This window comes from Humulus lupulus, chromosome 9 (assembly GCF_963169125.1).
Source record: "Humulus lupulus chromosome 9, drHumLupu1.1, whole genome shotgun sequence".
Taxonomy (NCBI): Eukaryota; Viridiplantae; Streptophyta; class Magnoliopsida; order Rosales; family Cannabaceae; genus Humulus; species Humulus lupulus.
Window position 1 is genome coordinate 17,835,654 of NC_084801.1, and position 27,656 is coordinate 17,863,309.

General features: G+C 34.8%; 2 protein-coding genes across 2 annotated transcripts; one reads left to right on the forward strand and one right to left on the reverse strand.

Moving 5' to 3' along the window:
- The first annotated feature begins 17,540 nt into the window (after positions 1 to 17,540).
- LOC133801852 (major pollen allergen Ole e 10) lies at positions 17,541 to 21,319 on the forward strand. The gene is made up of 4 exons (XM_062240084.1): positions 17,541 to 18,039; positions 19,907 to 20,248; positions 20,783 to 20,813; positions 20,928 to 21,319. Exons 1-4 carry the CDS (start codon positions 17,979 to 17,981, stop codon positions 21,037 to 21,039), a joined length of 546 nt encoding a protein of 181 aa, XP_062096068.1. The 5' UTR covers positions 17,541 to 17,978; the 3' UTR covers positions 21,040 to 21,319.
- A 1,248-nt stretch (positions 21,320 to 22,567) lies between these two features.
- On the reverse strand, positions 22,568 to 26,525 carry LOC133799480 (uncharacterized). The gene is made up of 5 exons (XM_062237493.1): positions 25,588 to 26,525; positions 25,032 to 25,365; positions 24,476 to 24,763; positions 23,258 to 24,009; positions 22,568 to 23,120 (listed from the first exon to the last, which is right to left on the reverse strand). Exons 1-5 carry the CDS (start codon positions 26,523 to 26,525, stop codon positions 22,568 to 22,570), a joined length of 2,865 nt encoding a protein of 954 aa, XP_062093477.1.
- Between the last annotated feature and the right edge of the window lie 1,131 nt (positions 26,526 to 27,656).

Here is a 27,656-nt window from a genome sequence, read left to right on the forward strand (position 1 = left end):
ATTGGGCTCAGCCCTGCATACAAGCTCTATGGGAACAGTGGTTCCTTACCTGTATCCCGAGCTTTCTGATGCACCAAGGCCGCGAGCACGGTCCTCTAACCCGAGCCTCTCCAGAGACCTAGTCACAACACATATAAAACATCCTTTAATACTAACCAATCAAAAACCACTTCCCACACTCTCGGAATCCCCAAACTCCTAAAACAATTCATCGGAAACATCCCCCGAACCCCCAGAGCAAAAGCTCAAAATTGCAAAATCCCATGTCTTGAAAATAGCCTAGCGCCGCGGCGCTGCCCTAGAGGGTCGCGGTGCCCAGCAAGTCAGAGAGCACTTCCCCTTCCCAGAAACAGCCTCGCGCCGCGGCGCCCAAGAACAGGGCCGCGGCGATCCTTCGCGAACCCAGAATTCTGGGTTTTCTCTTACATTTTCCCCGAGCCAATACACTCCCAAATCAACCCCAAAGCATACCTAAGTCCCAAATTTAATTCAAAACCCCACAAAGACCCTCTAACAACTCAGAAACACCAACAACAAGCCTAAACACACAATCAAATCCCCAATTCACAAATTGGCTTAAAACTTCATGAAACTTAAGCTAATAAACCAGAAACTTGAATCACAGCAGCTAATACATAACAGAGATGCATAAAACCCTTACCTCAAGTAGAAATTCGCCCCTGAGCCTTCTTCAAGTCCAACTCCAAGCAAATCCCTCTTATTCCCAAACTGAACCTAAGCAAGCTTCATCCCCAAGAATCCACCAAACAACCACACAATTCAATTCTCAAACCATGATATTCATAGCTGAATTCCACAACATAATCACATAAAAATTCCCTTACCTCAATATGCAAAACAATCCTCTAGGTTTTCTGACCTCAATTCCTTTCTTGATTCCATAGAAATTCAGAAGCTCCTCTCCTTCCCTTCTGTTTTCTCTAGTTTCCTCTAGAGTTTTCCAACACAATATTCAGACTATACTTAAGTAAAATAACGTAAATGATTCTTCCTCAGCCAAATTCATCTATATCCCAGCCAAATTACTATCCTATCCTCCCATGGTTATCCTCTCCTAACTAAACCTCAAGGGCACTCTTGTCATTTCACTTATATTACAATTCTACCATTTTCCATCTAAACTTGTTACTCTCAGCAGTTACTAATGGTTACTCAGGTTACCTAATCACCAATAACCATTAGCCACAAATTCTCAACTCAACTCACGAAATTCCCCAGAGTACCCCTTGTTAACCCAAGATATGTTTCCAAGAGGGGGGGTGAATTGGAAATTTAAACTAATTTCGGAAATTTAAAACTTAATATGCCAAATTATGCAATAAATCAAATTTATCAAGTATAAGCAAATAATATGGCAATCAAATAGATATAGCAAATAGTTAAACTTGTAATGTAAAGAGTTGAAGGTTAAGAAATCGCAAACTCTCGAATTTTACAAGGTTCGGTAGAACTAAGCCACCTACGTCCTTGGTCTTCAAAGCTAAGGACCTAGCTTTGAGTTCAACTATCGAGCCAAGTTAGCGGGCTTGACTAACCCTTACAACCGGGAATTTTTCACCAAGGTATTTCCAAACCTCTTACAATAGTTTTCCACCACCAAGGACTATCAACCTCTTTTTCGGATTGTTGAAGTGCCAATCTCACTCTAACCGGGTTGTTTACAAAACCGGTGCCAACCTCACCTCAATTTCAATATGGGAATGTGTTTGATATTACAAGCAAAAATCACTCTAGAAGTATGATAGTACAATGAGAAACCTAGAGTGATTAGCAAGCACACTTAGAAGAAATAAATACAAATTTTGGCTCAAGTGTGTGAATATGTGTTTGGATGAGTTAAACTTTGAAAGCTCTTTGAAATCAATGGATTTGGTTTGGTATATGTAATAAATGCTCAGCCAACCACCAATTTGAAGTAAAAGACGAGTTTATATAGAGTTTGGGAAAAAACTAGCCGTTTATAGCCGTTAGGGATTAATTTGCGAAGCTGTCTGCCGCGAACCGGAAGTCCGGATGAGGGAACCGGAATTCCGGTTGCCCATCCGGAATTCCGGATGGCAAACAGAGAGCAAAAACAGTTTTAAGCCTATTTTCCCATTTTTCAATTCTTTATAACTTTTAGCTCGTTTATCCGATTTCAAAAATTCCAATTGCGTTACGACCGTATCGGGATGTATTTTCTTAAAAGTGAATTTAGGATAATTATTTCTTATTTTAAAAAATCACCATTTTTTAGTGCGTGAGTGAGCCAAATTCTATACTTATGACTTAAAGTATACTTGCAATCACTTTACAAGACTAAGAAATGAAGTTAAACCTTTATCTTGAGTTTCTTGAGTCTTGAAGTCCAATTCGGGTCGTTTCCGGAAAACTTGGTAAAATGACCATTTTGCCCTTGGTCATAATTTTGACTTTGAAGTGCTAATTCACTTTAGTTTTTGCTATAAAATCAACAAATCATTAGTAACAAATAATAATCAAATATTTGTTAATCATCAAAACAAGGAGACTTAAGAGTTTGGGTCAACAATCTCCCCCTTTTTGATGATATCAAATATTTGATTATTTTACAAGGGAAAGAAGATATTTTTAAATATGAATATTAGATTAGCTCCCCCTTAATGTGTGCAAGGATAAAAGAAATTTACCTTTTAGTTTTACTTTGCATGATTTTGTAAACTCCCCCTCAATATATCACTTAAGTTCAAATAACATTGTTAGTCTTAGATATTGAGGTTTTGCCAAATATTAAAAAATAATCCTATCACTTCTCCCCCTTTTGATTCATCAAAAAGGATGGCAAAGGAATTCACAAAATAAATTATAAACAAACATAGATTAAATAGTTTAAGCATTCATACATAAGGCATAAAGCCATGCAAACACATAAGTACATAGAAAAATAAAATAAAACATAAAGGAATGCAAGACTAGAAAAACATGCAAATGCCTATGATGGTGGCCCCCCAAACCGCCTCATGTAGGCCCTCATCTCCTCCATTTCATTACGAACATCTTGGAAGCCTTGTGCCATGTCACTCCGCAGGTTGGTAAATTGAGTGTTCATGTCGGTGTGAAGACGAGCAAAGGCTTCCTCAAGGTTGAATTGAGATGCTTGAGGCATTGGAGCTTCTTCTTCATCGGCTTGCTCCTCGTCTTCACTTTCGCTTGCGGGTAGCCCAAAGCTCTCCTCTTCTTCACTTTCGTCGCCTACTTCAAGGCCCTCTTGCCTTCTTTGGCCTCTTTTGGGAGTGAAGACCCACTTATTGTTGATAAGAGCATACCCTAAGCTTGTGAAAGATTTAGGACCGAGCTTATCCCCTTCGGTAGGATCAACCTTCTTTTCACCCGAGAGGGGAACTCCTAAGAGAGGTAGGAGGTAGCTAAGGAGAAAGCCAAATGGGAGGGACTTAACCATGTTGGGTTTATTCACATCAACAATAAATCGAAGAATAAGATGCCCTAGGTTGATTCGTGCTTTTTTGGTGAGGATAAGGTATAAAATGAATATATCGATGTTGTTGACCTCATCCTTATGACCACTTCTAGGAGCAAGATTGTTGATGATAAAAAGTTGGAGAATTTTGGCTTCTAAAGTAAGATTGTGAAACTTTGGTTTGATGAAAATGGGGCCTTCTCCACAAAGGACTCTAGAACACTCATTCATAGCAAAAAGTTCATCATTCTTAAGAGTGGTTTTTGGTTCTAGCAAGAGTCCCTCATTTGGTGCTCCTAGCAAGTTATTGAGAGATTCTACATTAATTTCAAAGGGGACATCTCCAATAGTGCCTCTAACTCCTAGGGGTGCATGGTTAGGTTTGATGCAAGCATAGAAGGCTCTAACCAACCTAGGGTACATGGGTGTCTTAATATTGATAAATGATTTCCACCCTAACATTTCAAAGTGATAACTGAATTTGACACAAGCTAGGCTTGGAAGGTCACAAAACTTACCTTTGATAATAGGCCTAGAGGAGAAAGCTTCATGGAACCTATTGAAGTCCTCTTGGTTGTAGAAGAGAGTGGGTTCATTTCTGCCTTTAGCCCTTTTCTCCCTGATTTGTTCAGCATTGAGAACCCTCTTGCTCTTCCTTGGGTTGGATGATGAGGCCATTGAAGGGAAAACAAGAAAAGAAAGAGAGTTTTGGAGAGAAATGGATGATGAAGTGAGGGTTTGAGGGAGTGATTTTTGAGAGGAAAGAGAGAGGAGGCTTGTATTTTAGGGTGTAGAGTCAGAATGGGGAAAAAGAGTCGTGGGTAGGGTTTTTATTTTGAACAAAATGCATTTAAAAAAGGCAAAAAAAAAAAACTGAAGGGCTGCTGTCAGGCGCCAACCGGAATTCCGGTTGGTCTGTGCACAGCCAACCGGAATTCCGGTTGGTGCACCAGCCCAGCCCACTTTTCGAAAAAGTGCCCAAAAACTTTGTTTTTAACCCAATTGACTCCAAACTTTTTCTAACACCTAAAATATGAGAAAATGAACATGCTCAAACAAGAAAATCTGAAAAATGTTGAAAAATGACGATTTACGGTAAGTTTTAAAAAAGAATTCAAGAAAGCCAAAAACCTACCAAAAACGAAATCTGTTCAACCAAATTGAAAAATTCTTTTTCCAGCAGTTTAATAATATTAAATATGAGGTGTGTGAAGTGACGGAATCGAAAAATATTGAAAATTGAGAATTTTGGGTAGATTTTTCGAAAAATGCCTTAAAAGGCCTTGAAAATGAGAAATCTACCAAAAATGAGTTGTATGCATCCAAATCGAAAAATTCTTTTTGCAACACCTCCATAATGTTAAATGTGAGATGTGGGAAGTTACGGTTTTGAAAAATGATGAAAATTGAGCATTTTGGGTAGATTTTTCGAAAAATGCCTTAAAAAGGCCTTGAAAAGTAGAAGTCTACCAAAAATGAGTTTTATGCAACCAAATCGAAAAATTATTTTTGCAATAGTTCAAATGTGTTAAATGTGAGGTGCTCAAACTGACGGATTTGAAAAATGTTGAAAATTGAGTAAGTTTGGCGAAAAACACTCATTTAGGCAAAAACTAACAAATTTTCAATACTTAGCATACCTAAAAATTGTTCAAAGAGTAATTCAAGCATAGAAACCCTATAGGCATACTAGATAGACTTATTTAGACAAGTTTAAACACATAAACACATATACTAGGCACATATGCAAAAATTCACATATTTACTCAATCAAAAATGAGTTCAAAGTTCACCAAAGATTCATATCATGACCTATAATTTGTTATCCTCAAAGACATATATCTAATAGGTCAAGTGTTATAAGATTTTGCTTATTTATGCATAGAATCATATTATAGTGAGAGTATACATGCATAAGTAAGTAAGGAGAGATATGATATTCAAGTAGCTAGTAAACCTTAAATTTCATTTATGTTGGTCATTCCTAGCTCTCTTCTAATAAAACTAAATCTCTCATCACTAAGAGGCTTGGTGAAAATATCCGCTAGTTGGAAATTGGTGCTCACAAAATCTAGCATAATGTCTCCTCTTTGGATATGGTCTCTAAGGAAGTGGTGCCTTATATCAATATGCTTGGCTCTAGAATGCAAGATTGGATTCTTAGAGAGGTTAATGGCACTAGTATTGTCACACTTTATGGGTGTACATTCAAAATCAACATCAAAATCCTTAAGAGTTTGTTTCATCCAAAGTATTTGAGCACAACAACTACCGGCGGCTATGTATTCGGCTTCGGTTGTGGATAGGGCTACCGAGTTTTGTTTCTTGCTAAACCATGACACTAAAGAGTTTCCTAGAAAGTGACATGTTCCACTAGTACTTTTCCTATCCGACTTACAACCGGCAAAGTCCGCATCCGAGTAACTAATGATTTCAAAGTTTGAGTTCTTGGGATACCAAAGTCCTAGATTCATTGTGCCTATCAAGTATCTAAAGATTCTCTTAACGGCACTTAAGTGGGATTCCTTGGGACATGATTGGTACCTAGCACATAGACCAACACTAAACAAAATATCGGGTCTACTAGCGGTTAAATATAATAATGAGCCAATCATACCTCGATACTTGGTGATGTCAACATCCTTACCACTTTCATCCTTGTCCATCTTTATGGAGGTGCTCATAGGGGTTTTCATGGACTTTGCATTGGCCAAGTCAAACTTTTGAAGTAGATCCTTGATATACTTGGATTGACTTATGAAGATTCCATTCTTTTGTTGCTTTATTTGAAGTCCAAGGAAAAAGTTGAGCTCTCCCATCATGCTCATCTCGAATTCACTATGCATACACTTTGAAAATTCTTCACAAAGAACATCATTAGTAGCACCAAAAATAATATCATCAACATAGATTTGTACTATAATAATGTCTTTTGATTTTCTTTTAATAAAAAGTGTATTATCCGCTTTTCCCATTGAAAAACCATTTGAGATAAGAAAAGTGCTTAAACGATCATACCAAGCTCTAGGAGCTTGCTTTAAACCATATAATGCTTTCTTTAATTTGTAAACATGGTTAGGGTGTTTGTGATCTTGAAAACCGGGGGGTTGAGAGACATAAACCTCTTCCATAATGTATCCATTTAAGAAAGCGCTTTTAACATCCATTTGATACAAGACAAAATTCTTGTGGCATGCAAAAGCTAATAACATTCTTATGGACTCAAGTCTTGCTACCGGGGCAAAGGTCTCCTCATAATCAATTCCTTCTTCTTGATTGTAACCTTGGGCCACTAATCTAGCCTTGTTACGCACAATGACCCCATGCTCATCTACCTTATTTCTATAGACCCATTTTGTTCCAATCATCGATTGGTGTGACGGTCTTGGAACTAACTCCCAAACATCATTTCTAATAAATTGATTTATTTCTTCTTGCATAGCTAGAAGCCAAGATTCATCGAACTCGGCCTCTTTAAAATTCTTTGGTTCAATTTGAGAAATAAAAGCAATGAAATTACATAAGTTTCTAAGGGAGCTTCTAGTTGTGACTCCTTGTGAAGGATCACCTAGAATTTGGTCTATAGGATGAGCACTTTTGAACTTCCACTCATGAGGAAGGTTAGAATCCATACCTTTGCTTTCATTTACCTTTTCCTCGGGTAGTTCCTCTTTGGGAGTTTGTGATGGAGCGTTAGATGATTCTCCAATGTCAAGCTTTTGAACCTCTTCTCCCAAACCTACAACATCATCATCTACACTTTTGCTTGTAGGAGGGTTAGACTCATCAAATGCAACATGAATAGATTCTTCAACAACATTAGTTCTTTTGTTATAAATTCTATAAGCTTTACTATGTGTTGAATAACCTATAAAAATTCCAACATCGGATTTTGCATCAAATTTTCCAAGGTTGTCCTTGGTGTTCAAAATATAGCATTTACATCCAAAAACTCTAAAATATCCAATGTTGGGTTTTCTCCCTTTCCAAAGCTCATAAGGGGTTTTATTCATGTTAGGCCTAATGAAAACACGGTTCAAAATATAACAAGAAGTATTAACGGCCTCGGCCCAAAAATATTTAGGTAATGAGATTTCATTGAGCATTGACCTAGCCATTTCTTGAATTGTTCTATTCTTCCTTTCGACAACTCCATTTTGTTGTGGAGTTCTTGGAGCCGAAAAGTTATGGTTAAAACCATGTTCATCACAAAACAATTCTAAAGCATCATTGTCAAACTCTCCACCATGATCACTCCTAATGGAGGTGATTGAATACCCTTTTTCATTTTGCACACTCTTACAAAATTTAACTAGATTTTCCAAAACATCATTTTTGAGTTTCAAAAATATAACCCATGTAAATCTAGAAAAATCATCAACAATCACAAATGCATAGTATTTACCACCTAGACTAGCAATTCTTGAAGGACCAAATAAATCAATATGAAGCAATTGCAAAGGTCTAGAGGTTGAAATCTCTTTCTTGGAATGAAAAGATGTTTTAATTTGTTTTCCAAATTGGCATGCATCACAAAGTTTATCTTTAACAAAAGGAATAGATGGCAAACCAACAACAAGATCTTTTCTAACCAACTTTGAAATAGAATCCATACTAGCATGTCCTAATCTTCTATGCCACAACCAAGAATTATCATTCATAACGGTTAAACATTTATTTTTGCTATCAAAGGAATCAACATCAATAACATAAACATTATCCTTCCTTTCTCCAACAAAAATAACTTCATTGGTTGAAGCATTTTCAATGGAGCATTTTGAGGATTAAAAAACAACACGAAAATCTTTATCACATAGTTGACTAATACTAAGTAAATTATGTTTAAGGTTATCAACAAGAAGCACATTTTTAATACATGGAGAGTATATGTTACCGATATCACCAATGCCCAAGATTTTTCCTTTTGAATTGTCTCCAAAAGTGACAAAGCCACTTTCCTTGCTCTTAAAACTCGAAAATCTTGATGGGTCACCGGTCATATGCTTGGAACAACCACTATCCAAGAACCACAAGCTTTTGCTCTTCCTTGTTGATTCCTACAAAAATAAAATCATTTGTTGGCCTTTGGTACCCAAACAACTTTGGGTCCTTTCTTGTTAGTTTTGGAACCCTTTGGTACCCATTTGGTCTTGCCTAGATATGCATATCTCTTTACATGACAATATGAAATAGTATGACCATCTTGGTTACAATATGTGCATGTAAAGTGTGGTAGGCTAGTTGGTTTTACAAAGAAGTTTCTCAAAAAATTTTGTTTCCTACTAGGATCATATCCAATACCACTTTTTCCAAAACCACAAGATTGACTCCCTAGCATAAGTTCATAGCCTTCTTTACCTTTTGTAAAAGTATATATGTCATTCTTAAGGCTTTTTATGTTATCATGCAATTTTCCAATTTCTTTCTTATAAGAGGAGCAAGTAGTACATTGAGATTTAGTTAAGAGTTCTTTTTCATTTAATTTCAAAATCTCAATTTCTTTTAATAGCATGTTGGTCTTTTCTCTAAGAGTTTGGTTTTTAACAAGCAATTTTCCAAAATCATTAAATAGATCCTTAAATGAACTAGACAACTCATCATATGGTATTTCTAAGTTATCATCATCATTTTCACTATCATAATCACTTTGGCTAGAAATGCTTACCCCATCATCAAGAGCCATCATGCACATGTTAGCTACTTCATTCTTCTCCTCATTGTCGGAGTCCTCCTCATCACTATTTAGCCAATCCGCCAACATTGCCCTTCCTTTGTATTTATTTTTCTTTCTCATTGGGCAATCCATCTTCATGTGACCGGGCTTCTTGCATTCGAAGCAAATTGGTGGATCATCTTTGCTCCTTCTTTCTTTTTCTTTTGAATCACTTCCTCTTTGTGGCTTCTTCCCAAAGTTCTTCTTGAATTTCATGAACTTTTTGTACTTCTTTGTGAAGAGTGCCAAGTCCTCCATGTCGCTACACATGCTATCCTCATCGTCCTCACTAATGGCACGGGAGGAGGAAGACTTGAATGCAATAGTCTTCTTTTTCTTCTCAACTTCCTCTTCATCTTGTGCACTCATGAAAATTTCATGGTTCATGAGTGAGCCAATTAGTTCTTCCAAAGGAAGTGTTGAGAGATCCTTGGCTTCTTGAATGGCAATCACTTTTCCTTGATAGGCTTTGGTGAGACTTCTCAAAATCTTGGTCACCATCTCCTTTTGTGAAAGTACCTTGCCAAGAGAATTCAAACCATTAGTGATAGTAGTGAAACGAGTATACATGTTAGCAATAGTTTCATCCGCTTTCATCTTAAAGTTCTCATATTGAGTAGAATAAATTTGAATTTTAGTTTCCTTCATAGCATTTGTTCCTTGATGAGTGACTTCAAGCATTTTCCACATATCATAAGCGGTAGAGGCTTGTTCAATATTTTTGAACACATCTCTATCCAATCCACATATAAGTGCATATTTAGCTTTAGCATTCTTAGAAAGCATTTTCTTATCTTCTTCGTCATATGCCTCATATGTCTTAATAACTTCTTTATCATTAATGACATGTTTAGGAATGTAAGGACCATTAGACACTATATGCCACAAATCATAATCGATAGATTGAAGATATGTTTCCATCCTAATTTTCCAATAGGGAAAGTCTACTCCATTAAAGAATGGTGCTCTAGTTGTGCTTAGACCTTCTAACATGTTATTTTGTGAATTACTTGGAAACGCCATGCTCTAGATTGTAAAATCTAATCAATTAAATGAGCCCTTGCTCTGATACCAATTGTTAACCCAAGATATGTTTCCAAGAGGGGGGGTGAATTGGAAATTTAAACTAATTTCGGAAATTTAAAACTTAATATGCCAAATTATGCAATAAATCAAATTTATCAAGTATAAGCAAATAATATGGCAATCAAATAGATATAGCAAATAGTTAAACTTGTAATGTAAAGAGTTGAAGGTTAAGAAATCGCAAACTCTCGAATTTTACAAGGTTCGGTAGAACTAAGCCACCTACGTCCTTGGTCTTCAAAGCTAAGGACCTAGCTTTGAGTTCAACTATCGAGCCAAGTTAGCGGGCTTGACTAACCCTTACAACCGGGAATTTTTCACCAAGGTATTTCCAAACCTCTTACAATAGTTTTCCACCACCAAGGACTATCAACCTCTTTTTCGGATTGTTGAAGTGCCAATCTCACTCTAACCGGGTTGTTTACAAAACCGGTGCCAACCTCACCTCAATTTCAATATGGGAATGTGTTTGATATTACAAGCAAAAATCACTCTAGAAGTATGATAATACAATGAGAAACCTAGAGTGATTAGCAAGCACACTTAGAAGAAATAAATACAAATTTTGGCTCAAGTGTGTGAATATGTGTTTGGATGAGTTAAACTTTGAAAGCTCTTTGAAATCAATGGATTTGGTTTGGTATATGTAATAAATGCTCAGCCAACCACCAATTTGAAGTAAAAGACGAGTTTATATAGAGTTTGGGAAAAAACTAGCCGTTTATAGCCGTTAGGGATTAATTTGCGAAGCTGTCTGCCGCGAACCGGAAGTCCGGATGAGGGAACCGGAATTCCGGTTGGAAGCAACCGGAATTCCGGTTGCCCATCCGGAATTCCGGATGGCAAACAGAGAGCAAAAACAGTTTTAAGCCTATTTTCCCATTTTTCAATTCTTTATAACTTTTAGCTCGTTTATCCGATTTCAAAAATTCCAATTGCGTTACGACCGTATCGGGATGTATTTTCTTAAAAGTGAATTTAGGATAATTATTTCTTATTTTAAAAAATCACCATTTTTTAGTGCGTGAGTGAGCCAAATTCTATACTTATGACTTAAAGTATACTTGCAATCACTTTACAAGACTAAGAAATGAAGTTAAACCTTTATCTTGAGTTTCTTGAGTCTTGAAGTCCAATTCGGGTCGTTTCCGGAAAACTTGGTAAAATGACCATTTTGCCCTTGGTCATAATTTTGACTTTGAAGTGCTAATTCACTTTAGTTTTTGCTATAAAATCAACAAATCATTAGTAACAAATAATAATCAAATATTTGTTAATCATCAAAACAAGGAGACTTAAGAGTTTGGGTCAACACCCCTAGGCTCCTCCCGAGCCGGGTGTGAAATCCCGTTGTGACTTTTGAGTTATCTAGCTCTCTAGGACCGTCTCGGCACGTGCATTACATTATTATCACCACACTCACGTGGTACAAATCACATAATACAATTATCACTTTTATGCCCTCAACGGGCTAAAATTACCAATTTACCCTTAACATGCGAACGGGGCCCACATGCATATTTATACCACCTAAACATGCATTCTAATCACATATTCATTTAAATTCATATATTAGCATATTAATTCACTTATTGCCCTCCAAGCACGCTAATCAAGGTCCTAAACCTCATTAGCAACTTGGGGTGTTACATAATGGGTATTTAATATGTATGATTGATTGAGCATAATTGTAACACCCTAATTTCTCATAAATTATCGAGAACACAGCGTTGGGTCATAATCATAAACATTGCTCTTTTATTGAATAAAACTTAAAATAAAATATATGGATCCATGGTTTTACAAAAATAAAATAACTGTCTTTATATAAAAATGAGCAACATTAAATAAAACTTTAAAAGAAAACATTCTTTAATAAAAATAAATAAATAGGCCCGCTTGATCTTCCTCGACTATATGGTCCCCACGAGTACATCACGAAGCTCCTAGGTCCCACTTGCCACCTACCTTTCTATCATCAATTTTCTGTATAACAACATCATAAGGGGTGAGCTTCTAAGCCCAGTAAGGAAAATACAAACAAAAGTTAGTCATATAATCATTTAATCAACATATCCTAAATTACACATGTGTCATAACAAAAACTTATTTATACTAATCATATCACAGCACAAAACCATAGGTCATATAATAGCCTAAGTCATAATCATAGTCATAAGTCATAATCGTAACTATAGGTCATAGATCATAATAACAAGTCAGATATAATTAAAAGATAAGTACTTATATAGGGGGTGGCAATTAAGCCCTGGACAAAAGTCAGTCATACACCGGACATCAACTTAGGTCCGTCATAAAATTTTGGCAACCAAGCCTACCGAACATAAGTCAATCATACGTCATTGGACACCTTAGGTGACACACTTACCCCATTTATTGTACCCGAAATGTTAGGTCATACAAAACATAAACTAGATCATAAACTAAACTACCTAATTTTCCTTGCCAAAAACCGGAATATTGGGGACAAGAGTGAGATTGAAAACTCCTAAAACCAAACATAAGAAACCATAAGTCATCTAAAGAAAAGAAGATGAAAAGAAAATTTAAACCATCAAGATAGTAACTTACCGAAGACCTTAAGTTTCAAGAAACTCAAACACCTAACCAAAATTCATTATAACGAATTAGTATTTGAAAAAAAAATAAAAAAATAAAAAGAATAATGGAAATGGACTAAGCCTGAAGATTAATGGTACCTTAGTTAACTTAGAGCTTCGATCTATACCTCAAACATCGAAATCACACGAAAGCTTACTTTCCAAGTGTTTAGAAAAGCTTTAGATTGAAAAATTTTAACCCCCAAACCCTGGTGTTTCTCTCTAGAACGAACTTAGCAGCTTGGAGGCTCTGAACTGTGCTTGAAAGATGATGAAAATGGTTGAGTGAATGGTCCTATTTATAGAGTTCAAGGAGTGAAACTAACTCCCATTTCAATGAATAAATAAATGATTAAAAATAACATTTTTCGCTCAACAGATGCCCAGAACTCAGTAAAAAATGATCAGGAACGAGTCAAAGTTGTTGAGGGTGGTTTCTAGTTCAGGATTCTACGAAAATTAAAAAATGGCCACTGGAACTGATTATCGCCTCCCCTAGGCGATATATCTCCCCTACATATGCCCCGAGCTTCTGTGGTTTCGTTCGTGGGGAAGTCGACATGTTTTCTGTATCAATCGTAGGCGATATATCGGCATACGCTGATATTTCAAACACGTTTTTGCACACTTTCAGCACACTTGAAGTTTGTTTAAACCACTTTGACTGAGTAAAACGTAATCCTAACAGCTGCTGGAAGGTTCTAGACCTTCTAGATCTATCCTTTATTAATTTATTCATCTAAAATGCTTAAATCCTTAATAAACATACATGTAACAAGTGTCACGTTCTTAATTATTCTATCTAATCCTTAGGTTATAATAAATAATATTTCTAGGACCAGCTATATTAAACAAACCTTATGTTAAAATTAATATTTCTAAATCATAGATTAAACATATAAAATTCATAACTATCTCTACGAGTTTTCAACTAAATCCCGGCTTGAACCAATAACCACGAAAACTAAAATAGTAAGCTACTACTACTACTATCTAGCTAAGTATAATTCCAAGACGCTACAATAATACATATTCTATATCTATAATAACATATATAAAAGAGTAAAAAGAACTAAATTTTTATATATATTAAATAATAAATGTATAAATAATGTTATTTATTATATAATTAAATTTATTACTTAATTTATAATAAATATTTAAATATGTAACTCTTTATATATGTTATAAACTATCAAATTATAACTTAATTTATTTCTCAAAGATTTAGTATTGCAAAACATATAAACATATTTTTATTTTCAATCAAACTTATAAAATAATCTATTTTATTTTCTATTCTTTTTATTTAAAATCAAACTATACTTAATATATAATGGGCATTTTTTCCTTATATACAACAAAAGTAAAGAATTTACTATAATAATATCACATATATTATTTACAAAAGTATATACAATATATACCATTTTATTAAACATAATTATATAAACACCATCCCACCTATTAAGCCACCTTCCTAATTTATTTATATATATATAACTTCCCATATTTAACGTTATAGGAATTTAATTAATAAATCAAATAGTAATTATATAATATACAAACTATTATCTCAATTAAATGAGATATTACAACCAATTGGCGACTAATTCTTTGAAATTTGAATAACAATTTTCAGAAAAATAAAAGAAATAAAATTGTTTAATATGATAAACTAATATAGTGAAAAAATAAACAATTCAATAAAAAAAATAAACATAAAAATATTCATTATAAAAGTACACATTGAACAATGAATTAACAAAAACATTTATATAACTATAACATGCTATTCTAATGTATTCTTTTATTTATTCTCTTTATTTACAAATGTTTTAAAAAATAGGACAACTATGTATAATTATAACCTACTCATCTAACTATAATATTTTTATTTATTTTTTCTATAGCATGATAAAAATAAATGAAAACGGTGTTTAATAATAGCGTTATTGTCATATATGTTGCTATTTATTTTATTAAAACGAGATACACAAATATAATAACTATATACATTTACTACAATAATATTTGAGAAGATCATTGTATTTATAAAAAGTAAACTAAACATAAACATAACAATTTATAATGAAGGTTGATATCAACAAATTTTAAAAACCACTTCTACCAATTTAAAGCAAAAAATAACAATTAAAAAATAATTTTTTTATAGTATGATATATTCATTTAACATTGACAAAATAAACATTATTTTTTTAAAAATAAACATAAACTTAATAGTATATTCATAGCAAGAAAAATCCATAACAATAAATATAATAATAATTATATATTCATAAAAGGAAAAAAAATTAACATACAAAACAATCCAAAAAATTAAAAATGACATTATTGGAGATTGAAAATAAGGGCTTGGTATGAAGGAAGATCGGGGAGGAAGGCACATATGGCTCTACTTGACGCGGCTATAAAGAAGTAGTATTCACATATAGATGGTTGGATATTAAAGAGAATAAGGGATAGGAGACGGGTGGTTGGCCATATATTGAAGAGAACATGGGTGGTCGGAGATTAAATGGAGATGAAATAGTAGCAAAAGTGCTTCTCGGATCAAAGAAAATGAAAAGGAGGATGAAACAATAGCAATATTTGTTGCCATTCATTTTGTGCTTCAAAAATAGCAAGAAAGGAAACTAATCATTAAAAAAAGGATTTTGAAATCAGTGGAGTAAAAAAGGAAGTTATTATATCAAAGAAATAAAACTAACTCGGCCTATTACATGTGATATCATTATATTAAATGTGATATCATTATATTAAATATGAAACAAAAATAAAATTACAAACCAAAAAAGGTTACTGCTACTAAATATTTTAATTATTGGTTAAAATATGTATAGATTAATGTAAATAAAATTTAGTGTATTAATATTGTATATATAAAATATTATGTAATAACTAGAACTGTAAATACGGGCGGGGCTTTTGAGCACGGCACGAAACCGGCACGAGCCCGGGAGGCACGAGCACGACACGGCACGAAAAAATATGGGCTTGGGCCAGGCACGGCACGAAAAAATATGGGCTCGGGCCAGGCACGGCACGACACGGGCTTAGCACGGCACGGCACGACAAGCCCGAAGGCACGACACGAAAGCACGAACAAACTAGCCCGAAAGCACGACACGATAAAAAACCCGATATTTTGACATTAATAATCATAATAAATTTTTATTTGTCAATAATTAATAAATTAAAATGATAATATATGTCTTATTTTTTTCAATGTTTATATTTTTATAATTATATTAATTTATTTTAATATTTGTTAGATAAATTTTTAGCATTTATTAGGAGGTATTAAAATTCTAATAATTATCTTTGATATAATTTTGTGTAAAATATTGTTAAAAAGTATATAAAAATATCTAAAATTATAATTTAAACAAAGAAATGTATTTGATTTGGTGGTAAGTCCATTGATGGTGAAAGAGGAGGTGGAGGGTTCAATTCTCCATCCTCACATTTTTTGGCAAAAAAAAAGTGGGCCCAAATTTGGGCCCGAATATAAAAAGTGGGCCGGCCTGACTTGGGCCCGGCACGAGCACGGCACGAATTGAATATGGGCCCGGCCCGAATTTACCGGAGGCACGAAAAATGTGGGCCAGGCCGGGCGGCCCATATTTACAGCTCTAGTAATAACTAATATAAATTTACCATATATGGGTATTTAAATATGTATGATTAATGTGTCAAATATATATATATATATATATATATATAAAAGAGTGGAGTCAACTAAACTATTTGTGAAATTATTATTTTCTCCTTTAGTTACTATTTATTAGTAAAGTTATTTTGATATTTTGACTCTAATATTAACATAACTATAATTAAATATAATGTATATTTATATATATGATTGATTAACTATATTTAAAATATATATTAATTAAATGATGCACATATAAGTAATATTATTTATTATAGTAAAATTTATCATTAATATATAATGTGTATTAAAAAATATGAATGATTGATTATAAATGATCCATATATATATGACACTATATTTTCTTTTAATAAAAAAGAATTTAAATTTGAATAATCATATACATTATTCAATTTTTATTCTTATAATATTAAATAAAATAAATAATATATTCATTTGATACTATTTGTTTTAACGAAATAAAACTTTAGTATCCTAATAAAAATAACTAGTGATTATTATTGAGAATTATCTGGAATTACCTAGTAATAATATAAATAATGAAATTAAATTGCTTTTTCACTCAATTTTAAGTGGAATAATAATTCCATCAGCGTAATAAGATTTCTATTCCAAAATCATTTCCCACTTGATTTTACTAAACAAACAATGAAATGGAATATTTCATTCTATTCTATTCCTTTTCATTCAAACACTATCTAAATCTAATTAATTTTTTTATTGTGAATGATTGACTCTGGTCGTATCTTTATGTTTTAAAAAAAAAACTTGAATATACATATTTATATAATTTCTTTTATGAAATTTAGGAAAAATTTGTTGTATTTGTTTTTTCCTCCAAAATTATTCTATAGCAAAATCCAAGTAAAAGGTGAGAAGTAAAATAAAGAGGTGGAATATATCGTGATATATTGAGAGAGAAGCAAAGCCGAAAGATTGGTTCTTTTCTTTGAAAACCCAACCAACTTCTTAATAAAGCCTCAATACATGTAAATATTTCGAATTTTTTTTCAAATAAAACTCTGAAAATGTAAAGAAAGAAAAAAAAAAACTTCACCTCTCTCTATAGACTGCCAAAGCGATCAGTAGTAGTACATAGCTTCTGAAACATACATCATCACTCTCTTGAAAACTCAAAAAAGAAAGAAAAACTAAAAATAAAAGTGAAAAAGAAGTTTTATTTCTCTTCAAGGAACTTCAGATTCTTGAAACTCTCTTCTCATATATACTCAACTCTCTTCTCACATTACATCTCTCTCTCCCTTGGTACCAAAGAAAAAGTGTGTTTAAGTTTAAGTTAGAGGTAAAAGATAGTGTATTATTTTGTTCTAAGTATAGTTTGTTAGTTGGAATAAGTAGAGAAAGTATTAAAGGTCTCATCTTTTGCCTTCTTGGAGAGCCAAAATGAGAAAGAACTACTTGCTATGGTTTTTGCTCTGCGTTTTGGTCATGAATAGCTATCTGGGTATGTCTCTTTTCACTTTTTTATTTATGATTTTTTTATTTTATTTTTTGTGTTTAAATAATGTTTTGGACTTTGGAATATATGTTTTAGTGTTTGAATATGGCTCTGTTTATTGGTTTATTTTGGTGGATCTTCTTATTCAGAAGCTGACACTGTCAGGGTTAAGAGGGTTTTGCTCTTCTATGTTTTTTTGTTTAAAAACAAAATACAGAGGAAAATAAGTGTTTTTTATTATTATTTTTAGATAGGGAAGGAAAATATTATCAATATATTTATTATGAAGTTGAGATGAACTCTTCATCTTAGAACTATACCTTGTCTTCAAGCTTGTTCTTCTCACTAATTTAGTATTAATGTAAATCTTTCTTCCCTAGAAGAGTATGATATGGAGTATTGGTGCTTAGAGATTAATGAGAATGAGGTTTAAAAAAGGGTTTTTTTTTGTATTAAAAAAAATTAAAAGAAGTTTATTTAGCCATTTATTTTACAGCGTATATATATTTATATAATATATATAAATCGTATGCAATGTCATTTTGTTCTGTGTTACATTCATAATAATGAGAAGCTGATCTAAGAACTTGTCATGGCATGATATTATTAAACAATAAAATGATTTCCATTAACTTCTTCTTCTTCTTCTTCTTCTTATTTTTTTATATATATTTATTTTTTATTATTTAAACTTTAAAGATCAACATTTGTAGGATAGTCACAAATTATCAGATTTAATACCACCAACCCAAATTTTTTGCCAAAGTTCATTGTTTGATAGCTGATTAAAGCCAATGTTGTACTTGTAAGGTCAGGTCCTACTAGATGTTCCTAGCTTTAATACTATATGCTATTTTTAGTTCTTATTTCCATTTTGCTGATTTAGATATGTCTATGTACAAAGATTGATAAAATTGTTTTGCCTCATTGAATAGGTTGTTTGACTTATTTTCCCTCTCTTTTCAATTATGACACTATCTACCCACTTTTTCTAATGTGAAAAACAAAAATATATAGTTGTATTATACATCACTTCATATATTCTCATAGTACATTGCTCATATACACGTTAATATATATTTCCTCCATAAATTATATCTTATGGCTAGTCACCTTTCGAATTGTCCTATGATAGGAGAATATAAAAATTATAAAATACAAAGTCCACTTTACTTCTTAAGTACTCCTGACTGGATGCTATATATTAATGGAATCAAATTAATTAACTTATATGCATACGTTAGGCATCACTAAAATGTATCAAAAGTACATTTAAAACAGTGAAAAAGTCCAACATTTGTATAGTATAAAGAAATATACCATAATCTTGTTCTATGCTTTCCTTTTCTTTTTAAATAGTTGTCTAGTTGATGAATCAACATAAACCATATATGTCAGTGTTTAGATTCATCTTGACTACTTTTCAACTATGTCATATTTTAAAACTTAGTTTTGCCAGGTGAATTCGCCGAGTGACTTGTGTTCATGCGGTTTTTTGGTAACTATTTTTTGTACTTAACCAACCGAAGCCGAATAATTTGTGTTCCTAATAAAAATTGAAATGCATTGTTAAATTTCTTTTTCTTTTTATAAAGAAGTGATTGAATCATCGTAAGATTGAAAAAAAATACAAAGTAGTAGAGGGATTGCATCCATTTAAAAAGGTCCATTGTTTAGCCAAAGGGCATATAAAGTTAAAATATGTGTAGCTACAAAACAAAAACACTTATATATGTGTCTTGGAAATTTAGACAATAAGCTTCTAAAATACACCCAAAAAAGTAATTCCAAGCAATTAGTTATTATTATAGTGATGAAACATCTTCTATTTTCCCAATGAACAATTATGTTTATTGTTTATGAATTTTTGTAGTTGTGACAAAAGGAAGTGTGGTGGTGCAAGAGAAGGCAGATGCAGCCATGCCAATAACTACATTATCACCACCAGAAGGCAACACAACATTTCTTGATGGCATAACATGGTGTGTGGCCCATGCTGGGGTCTCTCAAATTGATCTGCAGAATGCATTGGATTGGGCCTGTGGGCTTGGAATGGCTGATTGTAAGCCCATCCAAGAGGGGGGCCCATGTTATCAACCAGACAATCTTGTCTCTCATGCTTCCTATGCTTTCAATAACTATTATCAACAAAATGGGAATTCTGATATTGCTTGCAATTTTGGTGGAACTGCTGTTTTAACCAAAAACAATCCAAGTAAGCTAAGCCTTCACGCTTTTTCTATTCATATTATAAATTGTTTAATAATAGATCCAATGAGATTTACTTTTTATATCTTTTTTTAGGTGGTTTTCTTCAAGTATATAAATAAATAATGAAGTAGGCTATACTTGGTTGAACTATTCTTTTGTTTTATTACTTTTTTTTTTTTGGGCTGGAACTTTTGTTTTATTACTTAGAAAAGTAGTTTTTTGATTTCATTAAAAAAGTTAAGACTCCATTGCTCTCCCACTTATAAAAAAGCAAGAAAGTACCATTTGAAACTTTATGTGATATCTTGTTACTTTCCATGAACAACTTAAGATGCACTTTATGGAATATATATAATTGGAATTATGACTCAATTTTGTTCTCATTGAAAAAAAATATATATATATAGCATATTAGTAACATTATTGTTAAGTTAAAAAGAATGGTATATCAAACAAATAAGGAAAAAGTAAAAATAACTTTGCAATATATGGTTATATATAAACACTGATTTAGCTTTATTATCATGTATTACTACAGGTTATGGAAAATGCAACTATGCAGGACCAGGGTAATGGGCCAAATATAGCATTTTCTTTTTCATGTTAGTTGTTTTATTTTGAATTATTTTTTCCTTTTTTTTATATATATTAATCAAAAGAGAATATTGTTGATGTGTTTTCAGATCTGTAAGTTCAACCTCAGCACCCTCACTTTTCATTTTGAAGAACTCTCAGAGCTTTGTTTGGTGGAAACTTGCAGGGACACTTCTATTGCTTTTGTATTTGGGAAGGTAACATCCTTTGGGAAAAGAAAAAAGAACCAAAAAAAAAACACAATGTTGGGATCCAATCCAAGCATCTGATCTGATCATTAGAGATTATTGTGATTTTTGTATTTGGGATTTGCCAAGTTATACCTTTGCTCTAGGTTTAGGAATCTAAATATAGCTATGCAAATCTCACCTTTTCTTTATTTTATTTTTGTAATCTCTTGCACTTTATTTTGTCAAGGAGTTGTAATAATGCATCTCCTCCTTATTTATATAAATATATATGTTAGCCCTAGTTGTTTAAATCTAGCTGTGATTATCTATATGTATATTTAATATAATTCATTATCTCTTTTTTTTTTTTTTTAAAAAATAGTAATTAACTCTATAGTTATAATTTATTTATTTATTTTTGTGCCAACAAAAAAAATTGTGATTAATTGTGATGGTATTTTTGTAGTTAATTGTAGTGAATAAAATGTGACAACAAAACCCAACAAGCTTTTGATTAGTTATTGACATTCATTGCACGTTTGAATTACTTACTAATTTCTTGCCATGGAACTGGTAGATAATTCCTGCAATCAAACAGTTCCAGCAAAAAGAAACAACCCAGAATACAGCAGAATGGTTGAAATGTAATGAAATTGCATTAAGTCTCAATAGGACACTAGGAATTCAAGAGCCTAGCCTCTCCCAAGTTTCTGGTTACACAATCCACATCTTATACACGTCATGTTCTCTCCTTATATTCTAGTTCCCAGCTTGGAATCTTACACCTCCCCTCACCATAATTTCCCGCTGCCCCTCATCCCAGCTTTGTTCCCATGTTTCCTAGCATAAACAAAAGTTATTGGTGGCCTATCAATACCCCCGCTAGAAGTTTCACCTTGTCCTCACTGGTCTTGAATCACCGAAAAATCTTCCCAAGTGGCTTCAAAATCTGGCAAATTACTCCACTTGATGAGCACTTGTGGGGACTCCGTATGTGTGCCTGGCCGAACCTCCAAGAGCTCCTCCGGCTCCAGCAGCCACTCCAAATCATTCGTTAATCCAGGAGGAATTGAGCTAGCCTGCTGATTGGGTCCCAATGCCCTCCTAAGTACTGAAACGTGAAAAACTGGGTGTATTGCGGCATCTTGGGGCAATTTTAAACGATAGGCAACAGCTCCAATTCGTGCCATGATTGCAAACGGACCAAAATACCTGGGAGAAAGTTTCTCATTCAACCGTTTAGCCACCGAACGTTGTCTATACGGTCTTAGCTTCACATACACCATGTCCCCAACTTCAAAAGTGACATCCCTCCTCTTTTTATCCGCTTGGGCCTTCATTTTCTGCTGGGCACGATGTAAATTCAGTTTTAACAGTTCCAAAATGTCATCCCGTTCCATTAAATTTTGTTCCACTACCGGTACTCTAGTGATGCCATGCTCAAATCTAATTAAAGGAGGAGGATCCCTGTGATACAAGACCCGAAAAGGAGTCATTCCAGTGGCTGTATGATAGGAAGTATTGTACCAGAATTCAGCCCATGGCAGCCATTTTGCCCACTAGTTGGGTTTGGAGCTTACAAAACAACGAAGGTACGTCTCTACACAGCGGTTAACCACCTCCGTTTGCCCATCGGATTGTGGATGATAAGCTGTACTTTGCTTCAATGCAGTCCCTTGGAGCCGAAACAACTCTTTCCAAAACAAGCTGAGGAAAATTTTATCTCTATCCGACACAATGGATCTTGGGATCCCATGAAGTTTGACCACTTCCTTGACAAAAACAGCCGCCACCGATGCTGCTGAATATGGGTGTCTCAAGTGAATAAAATGACCATACTTGCTCAACCTATCCACCACCACAAGAATAGAGTCAAACCCATTCGACAATGGTAACCCCTCTATGAAATCCATTAAAATGTCCTCCCAAACTTGTTCCGGAATGGGTAATGGTTGCAATAAACTCGCTGGCGATTGAGCTAAATATTTGTTTTGTTGGCATACCGCACACTCCAATACGTATTTCTGCACATCCTTTCTCATTCCCTTCCAATATAGATCCGCCACCAACCTTTGGAATGTTTTAAAGACCCCCGAATGCCCACCTATCTTGCTGCCATGATACTCATTTAATAACAGTGGAATAAAAGGGGACGAAGATGGTAAGACTAACCTGCCCCTAAACTTGAGACAACCTTGTACCCATGAAAACCCACCACACGACTTGCCCATTGACAGCTCCTCAATCACCTTAGCTTCACCTTAGCTAAAAAAGGATCTGTGGCCACGTGTGCTTGTAAATCCGGTATGGAAATAAGATGTGGGACTGAGATGGCAGCAAGAGTAACGTCCCCTTGTAATCTAGATAAGGCATCCGCCGCCTTGTTTTCCAAACCCGGACGGTATTGGATCTCAAAATCGTACCCAAGGAGCTTGGTGAGCCATTTTTGGTGCTCCAAAGCCACAAGCCGCTGCTCTAACAGAAACTTCAAACTCTTTTGATCCGTTCGCACCACAAACCTCCTCCCAAGTAAATAAGGACGCCATTTAAGTATAGCCAACACGATAGCCATCAATTCCCTCTCATAGACTGATTTAAGACAGTCCCTAGCGGATAATACATGGCTGTAAAAAGCGATTGGCCTCCCATTTTGCATCAATACCGCTCCCAATCCACTACCCGAAGCATCGGCTTCCACCACAAATGGTGCAGAAAAATTTGGCAGCGCCAAAACCGGGGTCGAACACATGGCTTTCTTCAGCTGGAAAAACGCCTCTTGTGCCTCTATTGTCCACCCAAAAACGTCTTTTTTCAGCTGGTCCGTCAATGGCTTTGCTATCCGTCCATAACCTTGCACAAACTTCCGATAATAACCTGTTAAACCCAAGAATCCCCGCAGCTCCCTAATATTTTTTGGAATGGGCCAATCCTCCATAGCTGCCAACTTATTTGGGTCAGCTGCCACGCCGTTTCCTGAAATTACATGACCCAAATATTCCACCTGTTTTTGAGCAAATAAACACTTCTTTTAGTTGGCATAAAGTGTATGTTGCTGCAGTCTCTCCAAAACTAAAGAAAGGTGGTGAGCATGGTCCTCCATGGAAGAGCTGTAAACCAAAATATCGTCAAAAAAAACCAGCACAAACTTGTGTAAAAAGTCACGAAAAACCTGATGCATCAACGCTTGGAAGGTGGCTGGAGCGTTTGTCAACCCAAACGGCATGACAAGAAATTTGTAATGTCCCTCATGTGTACGAAAGGCCGTTTTCTAGATATCCCTTGCTGCCACCCGGATTTGATGGTATCCCGACTTCAAATCTAACTTCGAAAACACTTGTGCTCCATGGAGTTCATCCAACAGCTCATCAATGACGGGTATTGGGAACTTATCCGCCACCATTTCTCTATTCAAAGCCTGATAATCAACGCAAAACCTCCAGCTAATCCTTCTTTTTAACTAGAAGAACCGGGTTCGAAAAAGGGCTAGTACTTGGCCTAATAATCCCTGCTTGTAACATCTCCATAACCAACCTTTCTATCTCATCTTTTTGGGCTTGAGCGTACCGATATGGCCTCACCGACACCGGCTCCGTTCCCGCTTTAAGTACTATGGCATGTTCCCTTCCTCGGCTTGGAGGCAGCCCTTGTGGTGACCCAAAGACAGCAGCAAAACGCTGTAAAACAGCGGTAATTTGGGCGGGTTGAATACCATTATTCACGTCCTCTTCCTTAGATAACACCCCAAAATCCTTGTGCTTCTTTTTCAATTGAAAGTATCATCGCCTTCAACGAAATCGGTGACTTACATAGGCTTGGATCACCTTGCAAAGTTATCCACGTTCCCGCCATTTCAAACTTCATAATCATGGTTCTCCAATTAACTTGCATGTTGCCCAACGTCTCCAACCACTTAATACCCAATATCACATCAGCTCCCCCTAACTCGCGTGGCAGAAAATCTGTGATTACCCGCAACGCCCCTAGATCCAACTCCACTTGCGCACATATACCCTCCGTTCTTACTTTTCCACCCGTGCCCAACAATACTCCATAACAAGTGGTGGTTGTAATAGGAAGGCCCGCTGCTGAAACAACATCCATGGAGATGAAATTGTGGGTTGCCCCACTGTCGATGAGAACCGTAACTGGCCGCTGCCCTATATGCCCTGCCAACTTCATTGTGTGCGCCGATGATATACCTACCAGTGAATTAAGTGATAAGGTAGCTAAGGTTTCCTCAGTGACCACCGTTTCTTTCGACTCCGGCGAGGGTGGAGGGGACTCCTCTGTAAGTGGAACATCTTCCTCATCTGATAATAACAACACTTGCAATGCCCGCTGATCACATTCATGCCCTCTGAAAAAAAATTTGTCACACTTAAAACAAATGCCTCGGGCCCGTTTCTCCTGATATTCTGCTTCTGTGAGGCGGCGAAACGCCGGAGTTTTGCTCTGCTGACCGGCGCCGTACGCCGGAGAAGCTGCGCGTGGCTAAGGATGCGAAGTCGTGGACGAGGGAGCTGTAAACGTGGTTTGCTGGGTGCGTGAAAGAACATGGGCATTTCGAATCTGGGCCGACTGTCCATGAGCAGTCTTCTGTGAACTGGGCCGAAAAAATGGGCCTGAATAAAAGAGTTGCTGCCCTTCTTCTACTCTCTGGGCGGTGTCCATGATGTGGGCTAACCCAATAGGCTGAAGGACGTGAAGAGCAGCCTTGATCTCATCCTTGAGGCCACGCATGAAGCTTCCTTCCAGAATGTGTTCCGGGACGTCGAGGACCCGAGCGGCAAGCATTTCCCACCTGACCCGATACTCCTTCACTGTAGTGGTCTGGTTAATGGATAGCAATTCTTCAGATATGGAGCCAACTGGAGATTCCCGGAACCGTTGTAATATCAACCTCTTCAATGATGCCCAAGATGTAATCGGTCGGCGATGATGTTCCCACTGGAACAATGTCAAAGCATCCCCCTCCAGAGCCACAATAGCCGATTCTAACTGAAGCTGCTCAGTCATCCTCATCAACAAAAAATAGCGTTCCACTCTAGATATCCATCCATCGAGTTGCTCTCCCGAAAATAGGGGCAGCTCCATCCTCACAAGCCGAAAATCATGGCCTGTGTTGATTTCCCCAAACGAAGATACCCGCTGCATCGAAGGTGGCGGTGGTGCCGATCCCGTGGCCGGCGGAATACTCCTGGCCGCCGAAACTGGAGGAATCTGTTCAGCTGGGCTTTCCTCCAAACTCCGCGGAACGTGTTGGTCGGTACTCCCCGTTGCTGCAGCTGGCGTATGTTGCCCCTGGGTTCGCAATAAAGTCGCTAGATGAGTGACAAGATAATCCATCTTCTTCTCCATTACTGGCAACCTCTGCATCTCTTGTTTCAGCAGATCAAGTTCTTTAGGAAATTGCTGAAACTCAGATTTGGCTTCCTGTAATTCTCGGTAAACCTCTGATTGAATCTCCTCCATCTTCCCTTCTATCGATTCCAATTGCAAATCCTTCTTTGGTGCCATACGGATCGTAGTGCTCTGATACCACTATTGGTAGATAATTCCTGCAATCAAACAGATCCAGCAAAAAGAAACAACCCAGAATACAACAGAATTGCACAAAATGGTCGAAATGTAATGAAATTGCATTAAGTCTCAATAGGACACTAGGAATTCGAGAGCCTAGCCTCTCCCAAGTTTCTGGTTACACAATCCACACCTTATACACGTCATGTTCTCTCCTTATATTCTAGTTCCCAGCTTGGAATCCTACACCTCCCCTCACCATAATTTCCCTCATATAACTAACTATTCGCTGCCCCTCATCCCAGCTTTGTTCCCATGTTTCCTAGCATAAACAAAAGTTATTGGTGGCCTATCAGGAACTTGACTCTAACTCCATTTCAAAAATATATATATCTAACTCTATATTGAGATTAAATTGAAACAAGCACTAATTATTAAGGTAATATTTATTACAATATTAATATTATAATATAAAAGTATTTCATCTCATATCTCTTTTATATAAAAAAAAGTTGGCAAATAACGAAATTTTTTTGTTTTAACAGTTTGTTTTATTAATTTTAACAAAATATATTAAATACCTAATGAAATATACATTTAAAATTAATTAAAATAGATATTTATTAATTATATTAATATAAATTCAAATATTATGATTATAAATATAAATAATATAAAACTGCATATTTAATAATTATATTAATATAAGTTCAAATGTTATAAAATATCATTATTATGATAATATATAATACAAGACTAGATATTTAATCATTATATTAATATAAATTCAAATGTTATAAAATATTATTACTAGAATAATATACAATCTTAATTTTTTACTAATTATATTAATATGAATTCAAATATTATAAAATATTATTATTATAATATAATGTTTAAAACAAGACAAGATATTTAATACCTATATTAATATAAATTTAAATATTATAAAATATCATTATAATAATAATATATAATACATAATCTTAATTTTTATTAAAAAAAATTATTATTTATATTTTAAAAAAAACATGTTATTTTCTTAACATTAATCTTCTATAAAAAATAAACAAGCTTATTCTCCAATCATTTAGGTGTAATTTGAATAATATCATAAATATTTTGTAC